We start from the raw sequence: 17,776 nt of genomic DNA on the forward strand, positions 1-17,776 counted from the left end.
GTAACTTCATATATGTGTCGACATTTCTTTTATATTTAAATCTGAAGATTTATTTTCCTTCAGTTCTTAAATTGTTAAATGAGTGAGGATGGAAGAATACAGCTACAAAAATATTCCTGCAGCAATTTTTTGTGAATCATTGAGTGCCCTTGAATCTTGAGGCTAGAGTGTGTTTCCTTATGTTACCACTAGAGAGCAACATAACTCTGAAATGAGTCAGCTGTGAGAGAAGTCACTGCAGTGAAACAAGCTGCCAGAGCAACATTCCTCAGTCTTTCCAGCTACAACTTCCTTTAGAGTCTTTAGAGTCAGGTTCATCAATATCAGTTATCTAAACTCTCTAACCTGCTTCTCCCTCCGTATCCCTCACTCCAAAATTAATCTTAAAATCATGCTACACGTAATAATCTGCGCTCAGTTTTATTTCTCCCATTGGACCTGCAGCTCGTCTCCTAAAGGGGCGTGGCAGTAACTGAGCCACCTGACAGGTTCAGGGACTGAGAGGTCAGTGAGCCGTCTCTCTTGGTACCTGTCTCTGTTTACACTCCTTTATTGAGAAGATGAAGAAGTTCCTCTCGTTGCTTCTCCTCTGTCATGTGGCATCTCCAGGTACCATCACCTTTTAATCTCGGCTTCACTTTTCCAGTCAGCTCTGCATTTGTTCCTTCACAGCTGATATTATTTACTTTCACATCTACTTGGCCTTGTTGTGACTATTTGTTTGTGACCAAATAACACTGAATGCACCATATTCAAGATGTTTGTACTGATTGTTAAATCTCAAGTCCCTAAACAGCCCGTAGCATCACCCTGTCACTCAGGAGGTTGCCACTCCCCCCAAGTCTATAAAGCCAGCCCTCCAGGCCTGTGATTCCCTCTGATGTCCCTCCAAACACCAGCCAGAACAAAGAGGATGGATTTGTGATCTTGTCCTGGAACACATAACTCCAGTTCTGGCCTCTCTACACTGGCTTCCTGTCCGTTTCAGAATAGATTTTAAATCCTGATGTTTGTTTTTAAAATTTTAAACGGATTGGCTCCAGTTTATTTGACCGAGCTGATACAGGTTCACAGACCGACCAGAGCTCTGAGGTCTGCAAATGAGTCAAACCTGGATGTGCCTAAATGCAGCTAAAAACAAAAGGCGATCGCTCTTTTGCAGTGGCTGCCCCGAAGCTGTGGAACAGTTTACCGCTGCATATCCGGTCCTCAAAGACATTGGACAATTTCAAATCTTCTCTCAAGACGCATTTTTTCTCCCTGCGTGAGAAGAAAGTTGTTTCTGTGTGCTGTATTGTACATCTCATCTCATATATTATTAGATTAAATTGTCTTTTATTTTTATTTTGTGAGTTTATTGTTATTCAATTATGTATCTTGTATTGCATTGGATTTTTTGTTGTGATTCAGTTATGTAAAGCACTTTGGTCAACCTTGGTTGTATATAAAGTGCTCTATAAATAAACGTGATCTTGACCTTGACCTTGACCTTGTTATACTAGATTACTGAGTTTTTTCCTGTTTTTGAGTAAATTGAAACCACTGTGGATGCATTAATGAAGTGAGTAAAGGAGTAACCTGATTTATTAGTAACACTATGGTTTGATATTTTCAGATAAGTTATATTCTTTTTTGTATTTCATTGTATGGCAAAAATCATCCATCCATCCATCTATCCTCCTGTTGACCAGACAGTGAAACCACTCTGACTAAATAAATAGTTGAACAGCATCCTGGAACCTGTTTAAATGTGCACCACATCAGATGTTCACTGAACCAACGTCACAGCAGCAAACAGTCCTTTTCACTGGTTGTATAACCTTGTTTTTCTGACAGTTAAACATTCCTTGGAGATCTTTGTAACTGGATCTTCTGGTGATAAACTCAGGTATTGATCAGCAGAGAGCAGAAAGAGGTTTGGTCAACCAGAGATAAGGCCTCAAAGTAACAAATAATATAAATACTACAATGTCTGGATAAAAGATGTGACACAGACTGATTTTTTTGTGTAATAATCATGAATTTTATTGTCTGGGTTGGAGTAGTTAGAACAAAAGATCTAAGTTTCTTATTAAACCCAGTTCTATAAGTTTTTATAAAGTGCTTCAACAGCAGTAAGAGAGGGTGGAAACACAGTAGCCATATGAAAAGTAGGATCATGTGTTCAAACATCAACAGAGGTGTTCAATTTCTGTTGTTTGAGCAGTTTTCAGCATCCACAGCTTCAAATCAGCTCAGCAGCATTTATTCTGTAGGAAAGATAACAAACTGCAGAGTGTCTGATCTGTAGCTGACAGTGACCTCTGACCTGCCACAACATTTCTGCACATTTCATTAGTCTGCAAAACATTTTTACAAGATGTGAGCAGCAGAAAGTATAAAACTCCTTTCATATGTGGACAAAGTTGAGAAATAAAAGCCAAGCCCCGCATGTCTCCCCTTCCTCTTACAGGCTGAAGTAACATCATAAACTTTCACTTTCAGTTCATAACCTGTCTCAGTCTGTTTTAGCGAGATACAAGTGACGTCATGCTCAGAATAAATTCCCATTGGCTCAGATGAAGCGCCACCTCGTGTTTTATTTATTCTTATTAATCCCAATTCAATAACTTTTCTATAAAGTGCTTCAACAGCAATAAGAGAGGGTAGAAACAGAGAAGCTATATGAAGAGACAAAGCAAAATGAAAAGTAGGATCATGTGTTCAAACATCAACAGAGGTGTTCAATTTCTGTTGTTTGAGCAGTTTTCAGCGTCCACAGCTTCAAATCACCTTAGGAGCATTTATTCTGTAGGACAGATAACACTAACATACATTAAACCAAACTTGGATTTGTTGTTTGTTGTTGATATTTAGATCAGGACTGTTTTTAATCCCAGGGCAGCCATACAGAACAAAAGAACAACAAGACTCTACTGAAGCACTTTTTCGTTCAAAACCTGTCTCAGTCTGTTTTAGCGAGATACAAGTGACGTCATGCTCAGAATAAATTCCCATTGGCTCAGACGAAGGTTTGTGTCAGCGCCCCCTCATGTTTTATTCATACAGTCTCATGTTTTAGCCTCATTTCAACCCTGATTCTCGAGGTGGAAGGACGATTTCTGTTTCTCTCTTCAGACAAACACACAAAGCTTCACTCTGCTGAATCTTCAGACGGTCACAGTGAAGATGTTGGCTGCTCTGGTTGTCCTGGTAACAGCCCTGCATGGCGCTGCGGCAAGTGAGTTAACATTGTTTTGTTGCTTTATTGTAAAAGAAAAAAAATGCTTAATGTCTTTCTATACTGTATTTATGAGTTCAGCGTTTTACGATTGTCTGATTGTTTATTTCCTGGACTTCTGTGCATATTATAAATATGAATAAGTAACAAACCATCATGTTAAAGTTGACGTTAGTAAATCCTGTCTGTTCACCTCATTGAATGATCCTATAAAAAGATTTCTCGGTTCCTGATGAACTTTAGTAAAGAGGGATAGTCAATACTGTAATCCTGAAAATGGCAGAAGTGTGTTTTCCTGAACTTTTATATCTTTTATTCGGCTCATTATTTTTTTTCTATCAGGACCATTAAGACCGAAACGGTCTGATCCATGTTAATGTTAAAATGGCAGCATGACTTTGCAGCGCAACAGTCCAGCCCACATTTAGAGAAATAAATAAAACAACAACATGAAGAAAGAATTTTAAACTAAACGGTTCTTGTCCATAACTATATTTAGTGCTCTTATTCAACATATTAGTTTATATTATAAAAGTGTGTCGCTGTTATTCCGACTGAAATGTTTAATTTCCTGTTGGAGTCTTCTCGGGACTTCCTGAACACAAATGTGACGTCATGTTGGGTCAACCCGTTTATCTGAACACTTAGTTTTTCTTATCTCTCTATATCTAGTCTTTTTGGTACATGGACTGCTGTTTTAGCACTAGAGTCCATTATAATTCAGGGAAATACAGGAGTCCCATGTGTCCAAAGACCTAATACTGTATGATAAGAAAAACACTCTATCTGAACTCAGAACAAGCTGAATATAAAAGTATATGCACACTTATGCAGAGAAAAATATTGTAGGTTTTTTTTTTATTTTTATTATTTTTTTTATCCAGGATGTCAGTTGATATCTTTGTTTTCCTGCTGAAGCCAAACAACTTCCTGCTTTGTTGGTACAATATAAATATGTCATGTTACAGTCTTAGTAATTCTGTTTACACGCATTAGTGAACAATATTAATATTAACTACATAAATATATAACTTCAATGTACACTTGCAAAACATAACATAAACTATAATCTGTAACTAAATCATAATCTTTTATTATTAAAGAGAATTAAGAAGAAAGTAACATTATATAACCAGGCCCCCTCATAATAAATAAATAAATAAATAGTAGACATTGATTATTTGTGAGAATAATTTGACCACATGTACACACAGAAAAACATATTCAGCCTACTAAACATAGTTATTAAATTCATATTGTGATATTATTTGTCCTTCATATATTTTCTTAATGTGCATTATATTTTAAAAAATATACATATTTTAAGCCGTTCCCAAAATAATTCCACAGTTTAAATTCACGTACTGAAAGACACATCTGTTTAAATGTAGTTTGTCAAACTGTTTAGTAGAGCTAGACCAATAAATCAGCCATGAATATTATTTTATGATATCAGCTTATTGCAGATAAATATGTGTCAAATATAGAGATTAACTAACTCAATTTGAGGCTCTTTTTAAACGTTTACCAGTGCAGATTTTTTAAAGTTCATCTAAACACAGAAATCTGATCTACATGCATTCAGACAACAGAGGACAGTGGAGGATTCTTAAATAGATGATCAGCAAAACTCATAGAAAACTGTAGAAAGTTTACTCTGTTCAAACTTTAAAATAATCTGTAAAGACTTCTAGTATCGGGACTAAGAGCAAATAATGATCACTTCATGATGGAGGGAATTTAGATATTAAACCAGTTTATGACTGATACTACACTAAAACTGTACAGAATGACGACATGACGGATAAACATCTTATTATTTAAAGCTATATTAAATATAGAGTTATCTGGGATTGTCATTAAATACAGAACATTTGGTTTTACACAACAATTTGGTTTCATCTTGATACTGAGAGTGAAACCTAAATATAATCCTTCAGTTTACATAGATAAAGAAATATAAAAGTGAGGGAGCAACGGGTCAGATATTTCTTTTTCTTGTTGGTTTTATTTTTGAAAAAAATTACGTTATATTCAAACTTTGGAAAATCCACCAACCCTCTGTCAACAAATTTGTCAACTATAGAAAAGGAAATTGCTGCGTTTATATTTTGGTCAGAGGTTTGTGATCTCAGATTTCAAACTAATCCAATAATGAGGAGCGTTAACTTCTAATGATGCATCCTGAAGAATAAATGATCCACTGACTGGAAACTAAACTGTTTTTTCCTGTATTAAATTAATAAATGACCCTTGTTTTTAGAATATTTTTTTCAGTCAATGAGAGTCGAGTACAAATGATGTAAATATGTGACTCGTTTAATCTTTTATTTCAGTATTAATCCAGTTTTCAAGATAAAATAATCAGAAATATTAAAATATGAAAAATGTATTTTTGTATTCATTATAGCGTGAAACAGATTATTAGGAGGTCTCAAATGTATTGTCGTTGTTTTTCATTCTGTGTGAAAGAAAATAAGATTAAGTTATTAATGAAACTGTGATATAAAAACTGAAATGATGACTTCTTTTCTCTTCCAGTGACTCACTCTCTGCAGTATTTCTACACTGGATCGTCTCAAGTCCCAAACTTCCCAGAGTTTGTGGTTGTTGGTTATGTTGATGAGATTGAGATGGTTCACTATGACAGTAACAGCAAGAAAGCAGAACCCAAACAGGACTGGATGATCGAAGCCACAGAAGGAGATTCTCAGTACTGGCAGAGTCAGACTGAGGGACTGATGGGTACCCAGCAGGTCTTCAAAAACAACATTGAAGTTTTAAAGCAGCGCTTCAACCAAACTGGAGGTTTGTTTATGTTTCACTTTCTACTGATAAAATGTTGTTTATTGTGTTGTATATTTTTATTTTTCATTCTGTATTTTAGTACACAGATGTTAACACACACACGCACACACACACACACACCATTCTCAGATGAAAGTGTTTGAGAGCTTTTCTTGACTGAAGCCCAGTCAGACAGTGAGACTAGTGAATGCTGCTGTACTACATGGATACAGTGTTTGTGTCCATCCCATAATAACCAGCAGAGATTATTAACACTTTATCTCCACTAGATTAGATCAGAATAACTCGACTGAACTGCCCACAGTGAGTCGCTCCATAATAACTCTACTGCAGGAACCTGTTGATCACAACACTTTAACAACACACAGCTGATAGAGGAACATTACTGCCTGGTTTCTCAAAGTGTGGAGCCGGGACTGTAAAGGGGACACAGGCTGCTTCTGATGGGTCCTCATATGAGAGGAGGAGCGGTTTGTTTTAATAAAGCTGCTGACAGGACGACATAGTGAACGTCTCATTCAGATCAGAGGTTTAAAGAGTTTAACAGCTCCACTCTACCTACTGATACACAGTGTGTCCATCCCATAATATACCTTTATATACTGTAGAAGTACACATTATATTTGTTTAATTTACTTCACCACAGTGTGTGTAGGCCATAATATATGTATATAGTTATGAAACAGTTAGTCTATGAATCGTTTTGGTGGTCAACAGAAACTTAAGTGAAACAGATTTTTATAATCAAATAATTATTGAAGTCTCTTATTCAGCATTCAGCAACATTTTCTAGTTTCCTTTCCTCAAATATGAGAATGATCTACTGTTTTATATAATTTTATACTAAAAACTGTTCAGTGTTGGTCAGATAAAAAAAGCAAATTGACGATTTCTCCCTTTGCTCTGGGGACTTTTAATGGACGTTTTTCACAATTTTTTGACATGTTACAGTGTAAACTATTATTGATTAATTGAAAAATAGTTGTTACGTAATCAATGACAACAGTAATTAATTTAAGACACAAATATCTAGTAGAACTACAGATGAGATTAGATCAGATTAACTTTACTTGACCATGATGGGTCTGTTCCATAAATAACATCTATAGTGATGAAACAATCACTCAATTAATTGATTAGTTGATTAAAAAAAAAAAATCAACACAAATTTTGATAATCAAATAATGATTGAAGTCTTTTATTAAACAGAAACAGTCTAGTCTGTAGTCTCTCTCAGGAAGAGGACTTTGTTGGACTGATCCACTGGCTGCAGGGTCTCAGTGGCTGTAACGTTCAGTCCAGGTTCAGGTTTAATCTGAGTCTGATAATCAGGACTCCACCTCAGTGTGTGTGTCTGTTCCTGCAGCTCACATGAAGCCACACCACCTTCAACAGTGGAGACAAACTGCTGGTCTCCGTGGAGACAGTGTGTCTCTGTGGTTAAAGAAAAGAGGATATGAAGTGTGTTAGGATGTCCCTCTGTTTCCCAGCAGTCTCTGCCTCTCTGTCTCTCTCTGAGACGTCCACACTGTCCACATGGTGACTGGCTGTAAGTGGTTGTCATGGAGACAGTAACAGCAGGAGGTGTAGATTCTGTGTCTTAGTGTCTGTGGGTCAGTGTGTCTCTGTGGTAAAGATGTGATATCAGCTGGTAATAGATGACTGGGCTGTGATCTCACTCTGGTTTACTGCAGTGTCTCTGTCTCTCTGTCTCTCAGGTGTCCACATTAACCAGTGGATGTATGGCTGTGAATGGGATGATGAGACTGGTGAGGTCAAAGGTTACCATCAGTACGCTTTTGATGGAGAAGACTTCATATCATTGGACCTGGAGAGAGAGATATACGTTGCTCCAAAACAACAGGCTGTCATCACCAAACATAAGTGGGATAATAACAAAGCTCAGATAGCTCAGAACAAGCACTACTACACCCAGTATTGTCCTGAGTGGCTGAAGAAGTACGTGAACTTCGGGAGGAGCTCTCTGCTGAGAAAAGGTAGAGTCACATGACCTGATGTAGTTTAATGAACACCACAATGTTAATATGCCTTCTGTGTTTCCAACCATAAATAACATTACAATAAATATAAACCATACAGAGGCTGAATCTGTCTCAGTTTAAACACGTTTCTTTTTCTCTCTGGTCTCTTTATTTCTCTGACTCATCACATTTATCCCCACTCGTCTTTCTCACACTCACTGTCCACTGCACTTTTTAATCTGTCTCACCTCTCTTCATCTGTCTTTTTCCTTCTGTCTCTCTTCTTTTATCAATTAATGAGACATATTCACATTGTATAGATACTGTATCTATAGTGTATTAAGGTAGTGATAGTAATAAAGAACCTATAAACTGTGTCTCTCTCCTCTCTGCAGACCTTCCCTCAGTGTCTCTCCTCCAGAAGACTCCCTCCTCTCCAGTCAGCTGCCACGCTACAGGTTTCTACCCTGACGGAGCCATGATGTTCTGGAGGAAAGATGGAGAGGAGCTTCATGAGGACGTGGAGCTCGGAGAGATCCTCCCCAACCACGATGGATCCTTCCAGATGAGTGTTGACCTGGACCTCTCATCAGTCAAACCTGAAGACTGGACCAGGTACGAGTGTGTGTTTCAGCTGGTTGGTGTGAAGGAGCACATCTTCACCAGACTGGAAGAAGTAAAGATCAGGACCAACAGAGGTGAGACTTCTATCTGTCTTTTAACTCTTTCCTCATATTGTTTTGTTTCCAGTTTCTTGAATCTATTTTTTTTATTTATAATTTTAAGACTTAGATCAGAAATCGTACTGTTGTCCTGTGAATAATATGAATGACAGTAAAGTTAATCTGGAATCTCTCTTCTGCTTTAAGTATTAAACCAACACATTTACCCACTTCTGGACCCAGAATTATTACCACAGTTTGTTTTGTGTTGCCTGTACAATGTTTGCTTAAGCTTTGGTTAATATAAAAATATATATAAATAATAATATATATATATTTTTTATCATAATTATTTTAAATGTATTTTTACATTTTAAATGTTTTTTATCACGTTTTCTAAGTTATTTTTCGTTTATAAATCAAAATCAAAATAATACATTAAAATAAAGGTAATATTTGTAACCATTTGTATTTGTATCCACAGTTCAGAGAGAATAAAATATAATAATCACTGTGTTGACTGAACTACTGGCCAGTTTTAGAGGCTGAATAATGTAATAATTTAATAAATTGATGAAAGAACGTATCTATCAGTAAATCAGTCAGAATCAAGTTTATTGGCCGAGGATGTTAACATTCAAAACAGAGTTTGTGTCAAAAACCAAATATGGGACAGAAACCAACACAGACATGCAGCTAAACAAAGACAACAAAGCTATAGACAAGAATAAACAAACAACAAATAGATACAATATGTTCAGATAAAAAGGGATAAAAATAACAACAGCAGAACAAACAATGTCTACAGGATTGTGTTCTGGTGGACAAACTGACGTTCTTCTCTTCTGACCTGCTTCATCTGTTCACGTTGTGACTATTTCTTGTTGTTTTCTGCTCCACAGAGAAGCCCACTGACATGACCGCCATCATCATCGCTGCAGTCGTTGTTCTTGCTCTCATCCTCATCGCTGTGATTGGAGTCCTGATTTGCAGAAAGAAGAAAGGTGAGAGACCCAAACAGAGAGATTTTCTCTCTTTTTTAAAGTATTTCAGACTGTGAGTTGAGGCTTTTATTCAGATTGTGAAAGAGAAACAATCTTCAACAGTAAGTGGTGAACGGCTGAGAGCAGAGTCATGATAATCGGACCAGAACAGCTAAATAATAATCTATCTAAATATAATCTATTTCCTTATATACATCATATATTATGGTTAATGTCAGTTTAGAGTAAAGTTGTTTTATTTTGACGTGTTTAACTGGTAATACATTCATGTCCCATTAAGACAACCTGACAGTTGTGTGCTACTTTAAGGCAGGTAGGAGCTCGCAGGTAGAGAGTGGAGTCACAACGTTTTTAACTGTGTTGTGGAGAGTATTTTAGTTTATTATTAGTTGAAGGGACAGCGGATTAATAAAACCCTTTTTCAAGAGGAGTCAGAGTGAGCTGTGTGTTGAGGAAAAGAAACGTGTGTCAACATAAAGGTTTACACTCTGGAACTGGTTTTGGATCCTAAAATGATTTTTAGTACGATGACGTAAGAAAGAAGTGATTATTAAAGAAGTTAAGTGGGTTAAAAAAAGAAACGTAGAGGAGATGAATTTGTCAGTGTGAGTGAATAGAAGAGGGGATCATGTCCACAGAGAAGAAGGTGTTAGAAGATACTCTGGCATTTGGCAGTTGTGACGACTAAAATGATGTGTGTTTTGTTTTTCAGGCAAATGCGAGTCATCCTGTGAAAACAACTCTGAGCTCTCTGAGAAACTGAATTCTGGAAAAGAAAACCCTGAAGGCCAAACACACAACCCTGCACAAAGTGGGTTGCTTCAGGAGACGTGAACTTTTCACACCTGCTGTTCAACAAAGACGCCTTCAACTTTCTGTCATTGTTTCTTATTCAACTTTTGTGACACAATGTAGCTTTAAAGAAAATATTTGACTTTATTCAGATTTTCCATAACAAAGTTGAGAGTTTAATAAAAAGTGTGAAGAGAAAGGCAGAGATTCTTTCAGAAACCTTCACATCAGCAGGTCAGATAAAGTCAAATATTAAAAAGTCAAATATGAACCTTAAGAAAAACATTGACACCAAATCAATGAAACAAAAAATTAAATATGAATAATTTGTTTTAAAAGCATATTAACTAAATGTTTACAAAATGTGGACACTTAAGTTAATGAATTGTGGATATTTGAGGTCTAAATGAAGCTGTAAATATGAGGCTTTGTGGAGTTTAACCCTCCAAACCTCTCTGGTAAATAATTAAGTTTATATATATATATTTTTCATTTTGTCTTTAGGTTTATGGAAACATTTTGCACCGTGTCTGTAGTGCACTATGGGACATTTAGCAGATATGGTTAATAAAACAGTGGTCATAAATACTAATATAAAACATTGTGCAATAATCAGTGTAATATTAACAAAGGATGGCTGGGGGCAAACACACTTCCATTGTTTTTTTATTATAAGTTATATACATGAAGCTTATGTAAAATGTCTGATTCTCTGATGAGATTTACAAAACATTTTTGATTTGACTTCTGCAGAATTTCTCACATATGAGAACCATGAACGACTTTGTGTTTCATTCTGAAGTGAACAATCATTTAATTTGCTTTGAATTCTCAGGAAATCATTCTTTTGTAATTGAAATATAATGCAAAGAAAAGACCAAATGTCAAACCTTTTTTAAATGAGTGACATTTTCCTGGTTAACAGATTCATCAGATATGGTTTAACACAAACTGGTGGTGAGTATAAATATTAGACACAAGCCTGAAGTGGAAGGTGAGCTTCTCAAGGGTTTTAATATTTATAGTGTTCCACTTAAACATCTTAAATCCAGAAACCCTGTGACACAACACTGGACAACATGTGTTGTTGTTGTGTGATGCTGGTGTCTCTCTGAGTCCTGTCATGTCCCGTACAACACTTCTAAACTCTGTCATGTTGTGGAGATGATCTCTGATCTGGTTTACAAGGTTTTATGGAGAAGAAGCTCTTTTTATTCAGTTTTAATTTGGTGAACTGGATTCTGTTCTTCACTTAAAAAGTCCACCAGTGTGTAAATAACCATGTAAAGATATGGTGTGTGTAAAATATAAAGCTGTAAAATAAATGTTTCATCTGGATTTCTAGAATGTTTTGTTTTAATTTCTTTCAAATAACTTTTCTTTGTTCATTGCTCTCAAAACTTCTTTTTATGGCTCATTTTTAATTGTCAGCTTTTATCACGTGTCAATATAATATAAAGATGAAATGAATTGTGTAATCTGGATTTGTAAACTTTGTTTTAATTTCTATCAGATAAACCTTTTTTCTTAAATTGAAGCTTCTTTATTTGACAAGTTTTTATTTGTCAGTTTTTATCAGGTGTCAGTAAAAAGGAACACTGAAAGTTGTGAAACTGTTAATTTTAGTTTCTTTCAAAGCTTCTTTTTATGGCTCCTATTTATTTGTTTGAATTTGACTCAGAGCCTTTTCCTCCAAGTCTCCCGCTTTCACTCTGTTTCTCTCCCACTATCAAATAAAGCTGAAAAATGCCCCCAAAAAATTGTGTTTGTGTGTTTGTGTTATTGAGAACATTACTGTTTAGAGTGTAACAGCCTCCATTTAACTACAACTTGTATTGATCAGGGTAATTAGTATTGTGCTTCTGAAAAAGTCAACAGTTAAGAGTTATTTGTTTGTTGGAGGTTCACAGTTTGTTTGTTTTCCTGGATTCAGCTTTGTTAAAGGTATTTTTAGGTTTCATGGAGCAGTGAGGCTCTTCATTGACACTAAATACATTAATATTTGATTTTAATTTATTCTATTGTTCTTACTTTGATAAATACATATAACCAGAGTTATGGATCATCATGATGTTTTGTCAAACTGACACCAACAGAGAGTCAGGTGACTCCTCAGGTGGTATAATAATAATATAAATATGACAAAGTCTGGACAAAAGATGTGATACAGATTGATTGGTTTGTGTAATAATCATTATAATTATTAACACCATTTTATTGCGTTTCCCTTGATTGTATAAGAGAAATATATGGTAAATTATACAATTTTGAGACATGTCATTTAGCCAGCAGGTCATCATGATCTATTGGGGACTGTCTGTTTTTTGTTTTTTTTTGTTTGTTTTTTTAACATAAATCTCATAATTCATCAGATGAATGTGTGGTTTGTTAAACAACCTACTTGTTCACAAAACAGGGTTAGTTAATGAGTCATTACCACAGCACTCTACTATCAAGGCAGACACCAAAGACCATACACTATTAATGCAGTATACAACTATACAAAAAGTTATGTTTTCATTCATTTTTCTTTTATTAAATTAGTACAGTGTGCGCACTTATTTCCCAATACAAAGGCAAATTCTATCCTACCCAAAAATAAGTATTTTTAAGACTTTCTCACAAAAGTAATGTGCGTGTGTGCGTGTGTGTGTGTGTGTGTGTGTGTGTGTCAGTCAGCAATGTACTAATATTTCCATACAGACCCGTAAGTCACTCGCAAGAGTGAGTAGCTGAGACGGAAAGGTCTCGAGCAGTTATTTCTCTCCTGACCTGTCTTTCAGAAAAATGCCGTTTTGTTTCAGAATATTTAGAAGACTCGGTCATTATCTGCGATCACTTAAATTTCTCCCGTAGTAATCAATAGACCTGCCCCGCGTCTAAAGGGGCGTGGCAGTAACTAAACCCACCTGACAGGTACAGGAATTGACTGGTCAGTGAGCAGTCGAGCTTCTAACAGTCTAACGTCGACGTTTACATTTCTTTATTGAAACAAGATGAAGAAGTTCCTCTCGTTGCTTCTCCTCTGTCATGTGGCATCTCCAGGTACGATCACCTTTTTAATCTCTGCTTCACTTTTACAGTCAGCTCTGCATTTGTTGCTGCGCAGCTGATATTATTTACTTTCACTTCTACTTGACCTTGTTATGACTATTTGTTTGTAATCGAATAACACTGAATGCACCATATTCACGATGTTTGTACTGATTGTAAAACCTTGTTTGTCCGACAGTTAAACACTCCGTGAAGTTTTTTACAACTGCATCTTCTGGATTCCAAAATGTCCCAGAGTTTGTGGTTGTTGCAATGGTTGATGAACTACTGATCGGTTACTGCGACAGTGATAAAAAGATCGTTGAACCGAAACAGGACTGGATGAGAAAAGTATTAAAAAATGAACCTCAGCAGTTGGAGTGGTACACTGCAGCATGTCTTGAGGGGGCTCACTTTTTCAAAGCCACGATTGACCTTTTGAAGCAGCGCTTCAACCAAAGTGGAGGTACACTATGCAGTACTGTCATAATATATGTTTTTACTGCTTTGATTGTTTAAGTTTTATTATTATTTATCTAGCTGTGTTAAGGCAGCTTTATTTTATTTTATTATTATCAGTTCCAATAATAATCTTATCTATAATAACCTGTGTAGTCAGAACAGACACTCTGAACCTTAAGGACAAAATGTCCCCATTGAAACCCAGTTAAACCATAATGTTTGATCCTATGGTCATCATGCATTGTATTTGATCAGGTTTTCAACATTTCCATGAGACCAGGTCATTTCCTAATGTTAGCCCTGGTCTCTCAAAATGATGTTCCCATAACACAAAACTACATAATCAATTAGGTTTTAGGGGAAAATATTTTCTCCAGAATTATGTTTGTTTTTGTCAGATCACAAATACGTTCATGTAGAGAGAGGTCTGTGTGGATAGATAGGTCAAACTAAACAGGACTTTGACTTTGTGTGTGACAGTTTGATGTCAGTCATTTGAATAAAAAGTGAACTGATTATCTGCTCTTGAATCATGAGCACACCACAAGACTGAGAGACTAACCTCATGACATGCACAACATGTTTAAGATCATCTTTTTTTAACCTGAGATATCATCTGTACATCATGTTTCAGTCTCTGTTTCTCTCTCAGGTGATCACATTTTACAGAGGATGAGTGGCTGTGAGTGGGATGATGAGACTGGAGAAGTTAATGGTTTTAATCAGTATGGTTATAACGGAGAAGACTTTTTATCATTGGACCTGAAGACACTGACATGGATCGCTCCACAACCACAGGCTGTCATCACCAAACAGAGATGGGATTCTGATGAAGTTGGATTAAAAGACAATGAGTATTACCTCACTCAGGTATTCCCTGAATGGCTGAAGATGTATGTGGACTATGGCAAGAGCTCTCTGCTGAGAAAAGGTAATATCACATGACCTGATATCATTTCATGGACACAGTAATGTTTATACAGCCTGCTGAAACTCAACCACTTTTGCTGAGACTAAACTATCATTGTATTGTCATTGATTTGATTTAATATATGTTTTATTGCTTCAGTCTCAAATTTTCTCCATTTCTTATCTTGATTTCTCCCTTCTTAATTTCTTCATTTTTCCCTTTCTCTCTCCTCTCTGCAGACCTTCCCTCAGTGTCTCTCCTCCAGAAGACTCCCTCCTCTCCAGTCAGCTGCCACGCTACAGGTTTCTACCCTGAGGCAGCCATGATGTTCTGGAGGAAAGATGGAGAGGAGCTTCATGAGGACGTGGAGCTCGGAGAGATCCTCCCCAACCACGATGGATCCTTCCAGATGAGTGTTGACCTGGACCTCTCATCAGTCAAACCTGAAGACTGGACCAGGTACGAGTGTGTGTTTCATCTCTCTGGTGTGAAGGACGACATCGTCACCAGACTGGACAAAGCAGTGATCAGGACCAACAGAGGTAAGTGGCGTCAACATCAGCTCCATCCAGGAGAGGAGACAAAGTGAGAATGTTCTGTGTTGGTTCCAGTTTCTCCCTCAGAGTTTCCTGCTGCTGCTGTTATTGGAGTTTGTGTGGGATTGATGCTGCTTCTTGCACTCTGCATCACTGGACTCTTCTTCTGGAGGAAACACAAGAATGGTAAGAAATAATGATGGTTTTACTTATTATGAAGCAAATTCTACTTCACTGTCTCAGGAGAAGTAAAGTGAGGTTTCTGACACAACTTCACATACTTCATGGGTGTAATGAGGGAAAAGGTCTGGAAAAGACAACTTAATATTGTTGTATATAATACAAGTGTTAAATAGATTTATTTCTCACTCTGACTGAATAGAAGAGAGGATTGTTTTGACCTGGCAAAATGTGGCAACATATATTCTGGCATTTCCAACTGAAATTATTTGTTTTTTGTTTTGATTTCAGCCAAAAGCCCTCCATCTGGTAAGTAAAACTTACTTTTTCAACTTGTCTGACACACTTTATACTGTAGATTAATAAAGGGTTCACATTATTGTTAATTTTTATGACTGTTTCCTGCATTTACAGTCAATCAAACAGCAGGATGAGCAGATTTACACAGTTTCATACTAACAGTTTGTTTCTGACTTCACAGATCCAGACAACAGCTCTGAACTCTCTGAGAAGCTGAATCCAAGTGTGTCTGACCAACACGTGAAACAGTGAAACTTTGAAATGTGTCACATTATATATCTTTATAACCCTAACCCTAACCCAAAAGAGACTGAAAAGTGGTTTTCTACAACAAAAATCAAGTAGTTATAATATATCACTATATTATAGTATAATAGTTATAATTTGTGTGGTTGATATTTTAAAGTGAAATAGTGTTATTTCTCATTACAAACGTATAACTTCTATTTTATTTATCATTAATTTTACATTTATGTGTTTCCTAGCCAAGATTTTTAAGCATGTCCAATGTGTGTGTTTGATCATTTTAGTATTATTTTATGGCTTTAGAATAACGTGAATTACAGGTTTCTGTGAACAGAATGTAGACATTGAATGTTTTCTCAAAATCAGCTGTTGTGATGGATTATTGAGACCATGTTTTTAATTGATAAAAAGTTTAGCCCCTGTTAACGAGTGGCTATTGATAGTGGAAGCAGATAGACAGTGATGTGGTTGGACAACATCAAGTTGCTCATCCAGCCAGCTGGGCCAGCCACTGTAGTTTAGCCTGATGCAGATATGATGTAGATATCAGGCAGCTGAGTATCTGCTCTTTGGTTGGGGGAGTGAAGGATTTAAAGGCAGCTTTAAGCCATGTGGTCGGGGTTAGAGAATGGTCTCACCTGCTCCGTACATTTATGATGACAGCCAACTGCAGGACCTGATTAAAGGTAAAAACATCATTAAATGAATACTGGGCTTCTGTAGGAATCCTCATCTCACCTTTGGTACATTTCACTCTGTATTAATAACCATTAATGAATGTCAAACTCAAATGTATTGCTCTAGTTTTAGTTCTGATGCTTTGCTTTAAAAAAAAAACTATTTTAAATGTTTTGCTGAGTCCATATACTCATGTGTGGAGTATGAATATTACCTGAGACTGCAGTATTGTCACATAGCTGGATGAGAAGATTGGTATCAGTGTGGACTGAGCAGAGTTATCTCCACACAAGCTTAGAGAAGAAATCAGTTGTTCAACAGCTCTGTAAAAGATGCCTTCTAGCAACTTCATGGCTGTGGTGTAAAATAGAATAAGTGTGGCTTCACAAAGGACTAACAGTGTTTTTGTACACATAATCACAGATTGTTGTGTGGAAATAAAGTTTCAGCTTTTCAGTAACTTCATATATGTGTCGACATTTATTTTATATTTAAATCTGAAGATTCATTTTTCTTCAGTTCTTAAATTGTTAAATGAGTGAGGATGGAGGAATACAGCTACAAAAATATTCCTGCAGCAATTTTTTGTGAATCATTGAGTGCCCTTTAATCTTGAGGCTAGAGTGTGTTTCCTTATGTTACCACTAGAGAGCAACATAACTCTGAAATGAGTCAGCTGTGAGAGAAGTCACTGCAGTGAAACAAGCTGCCAGAGCAACATTCCTCAGTCTTTCCAGCTACAACTTCCTTTAGAGTCTTTAGAGTCAGGTTCATCAATATCACTTCATCTAAACTCTCTAACCTGCTTCTCCCTCCGTATCCCTCACTCCAAAATTAATCTTTAAATCATGTTACACATCATAATCTGCGCCCAGTTTTATTTCTCCCATCGGACCTGCAGCTCGTCTCCTAAAGGGGCGTGGCAGTAACTGAATCACCTGACAGGTTCAGGGACTGAGAGGT

The 17,776-nt window shown here is 36.5% G+C and overlaps 2 protein-coding genes across 2 annotated transcripts; both read left to right on the top strand.

The window, feature by feature from the left end:
• Positions 1 to 3,060: 3,060 nt before the first annotated feature.
• On the top strand, positions 3,061 to 11,655 carry LOC131984541 (H-2 class I histocompatibility antigen, Q9 alpha chain-like). Its single transcript, XM_059349390.1, has 6 exons — positions 3,061 to 3,220; positions 5,762 to 6,028; positions 7,747 to 8,025; positions 8,406 to 8,708; positions 9,575 to 9,676; positions 10,389 to 11,655. Exons 1-6 carry the CDS (start codon positions 3,169 to 3,171, stop codon positions 10,508 to 10,510), a joined length of 1,125 nt encoding a protein of 374 aa, XP_059205373.1. The 5' UTR covers positions 3,061 to 3,168; the 3' UTR covers positions 10,511 to 11,655.
• A 1,547-nt stretch (positions 11,656 to 13,202) lies between these two features.
• On the top strand, positions 13,203 to 17,266 carry LOC131984546 (major histocompatibility complex class I-related gene protein-like). The gene is made up of 7 exons (XM_059349395.1): positions 13,203 to 13,513; positions 13,701 to 13,967; positions 14,616 to 14,894; positions 15,113 to 15,415; positions 15,485 to 15,595; positions 15,881 to 15,898; positions 16,071 to 17,266. The coding sequence occupies exons 1-7, from the start codon at positions 13,465 to 13,467 to the stop codon at positions 16,139 to 16,141; spliced, it is 1,098 nt and encodes a 365-aa protein (XP_059205378.1). The 5' UTR covers positions 13,203 to 13,464; the 3' UTR covers positions 16,142 to 17,266.
• Positions 17,267 to 17,776: the final 510 nt, after the last annotated feature.

This window comes from Centropristis striata, chromosome 14 (assembly GCF_030273125.1).
Source record: "Centropristis striata isolate RG_2023a ecotype Rhode Island chromosome 14, C.striata_1.0, whole genome shotgun sequence".
NCBI lineage: Eukaryota > Metazoa > Chordata > Actinopteri > Perciformes > Serranidae > Centropristis > Centropristis striata.

What these genes read in the sequence shown, in the direction of transcription:
- LOC131984541 (XM_059349390.1), top strand. Translation starts at nt 3,169, where the DNA reads ATGTTGGCTGCTCTGGTTGTCCTGGTAACAGCCCTGCATGGCGCTGCG. An exon ending in GCGCTTCAACCAAACTGGAG is followed by an intron (nt 6,029 to 7,746) that starts GTTTGTTTATGT and finishes TCTGTCTCTCAG; the next exon opens with GTGTCCACATTAACCAGTGG. An exon ending in GAGCTCTCTGCTGAGAAAAG is followed by an intron (nt 8,026 to 8,405) that starts GTAGAGTCACAT and finishes TCCTCTCTGCAG; the next exon opens with ACCTTCCCTCAGTGTCTCTC.
- LOC131984546 (XM_059349395.1), top strand. Translation starts at nt 13,465, where the DNA reads ATGAAGAAGTTCCTCTCGTTGCTTCTCCTCTGTCATGTGGCATCTCCA. An exon ending in CTGTCATGTGGCATCTCCAG is followed by an intron (nt 13,514 to 13,700) that starts GTACGATCACCT and finishes TTTGTCCGACAG; the next exon opens with TTAAACACTCCGTGAAGTTT. An exon ending in GAGCTCTCTGCTGAGAAAAG is followed by an intron (nt 14,895 to 15,112) that starts GTAATATCACAT and finishes TCCTCTCTGCAG; the next exon opens with ACCTTCCCTCAGTGTCTCTC.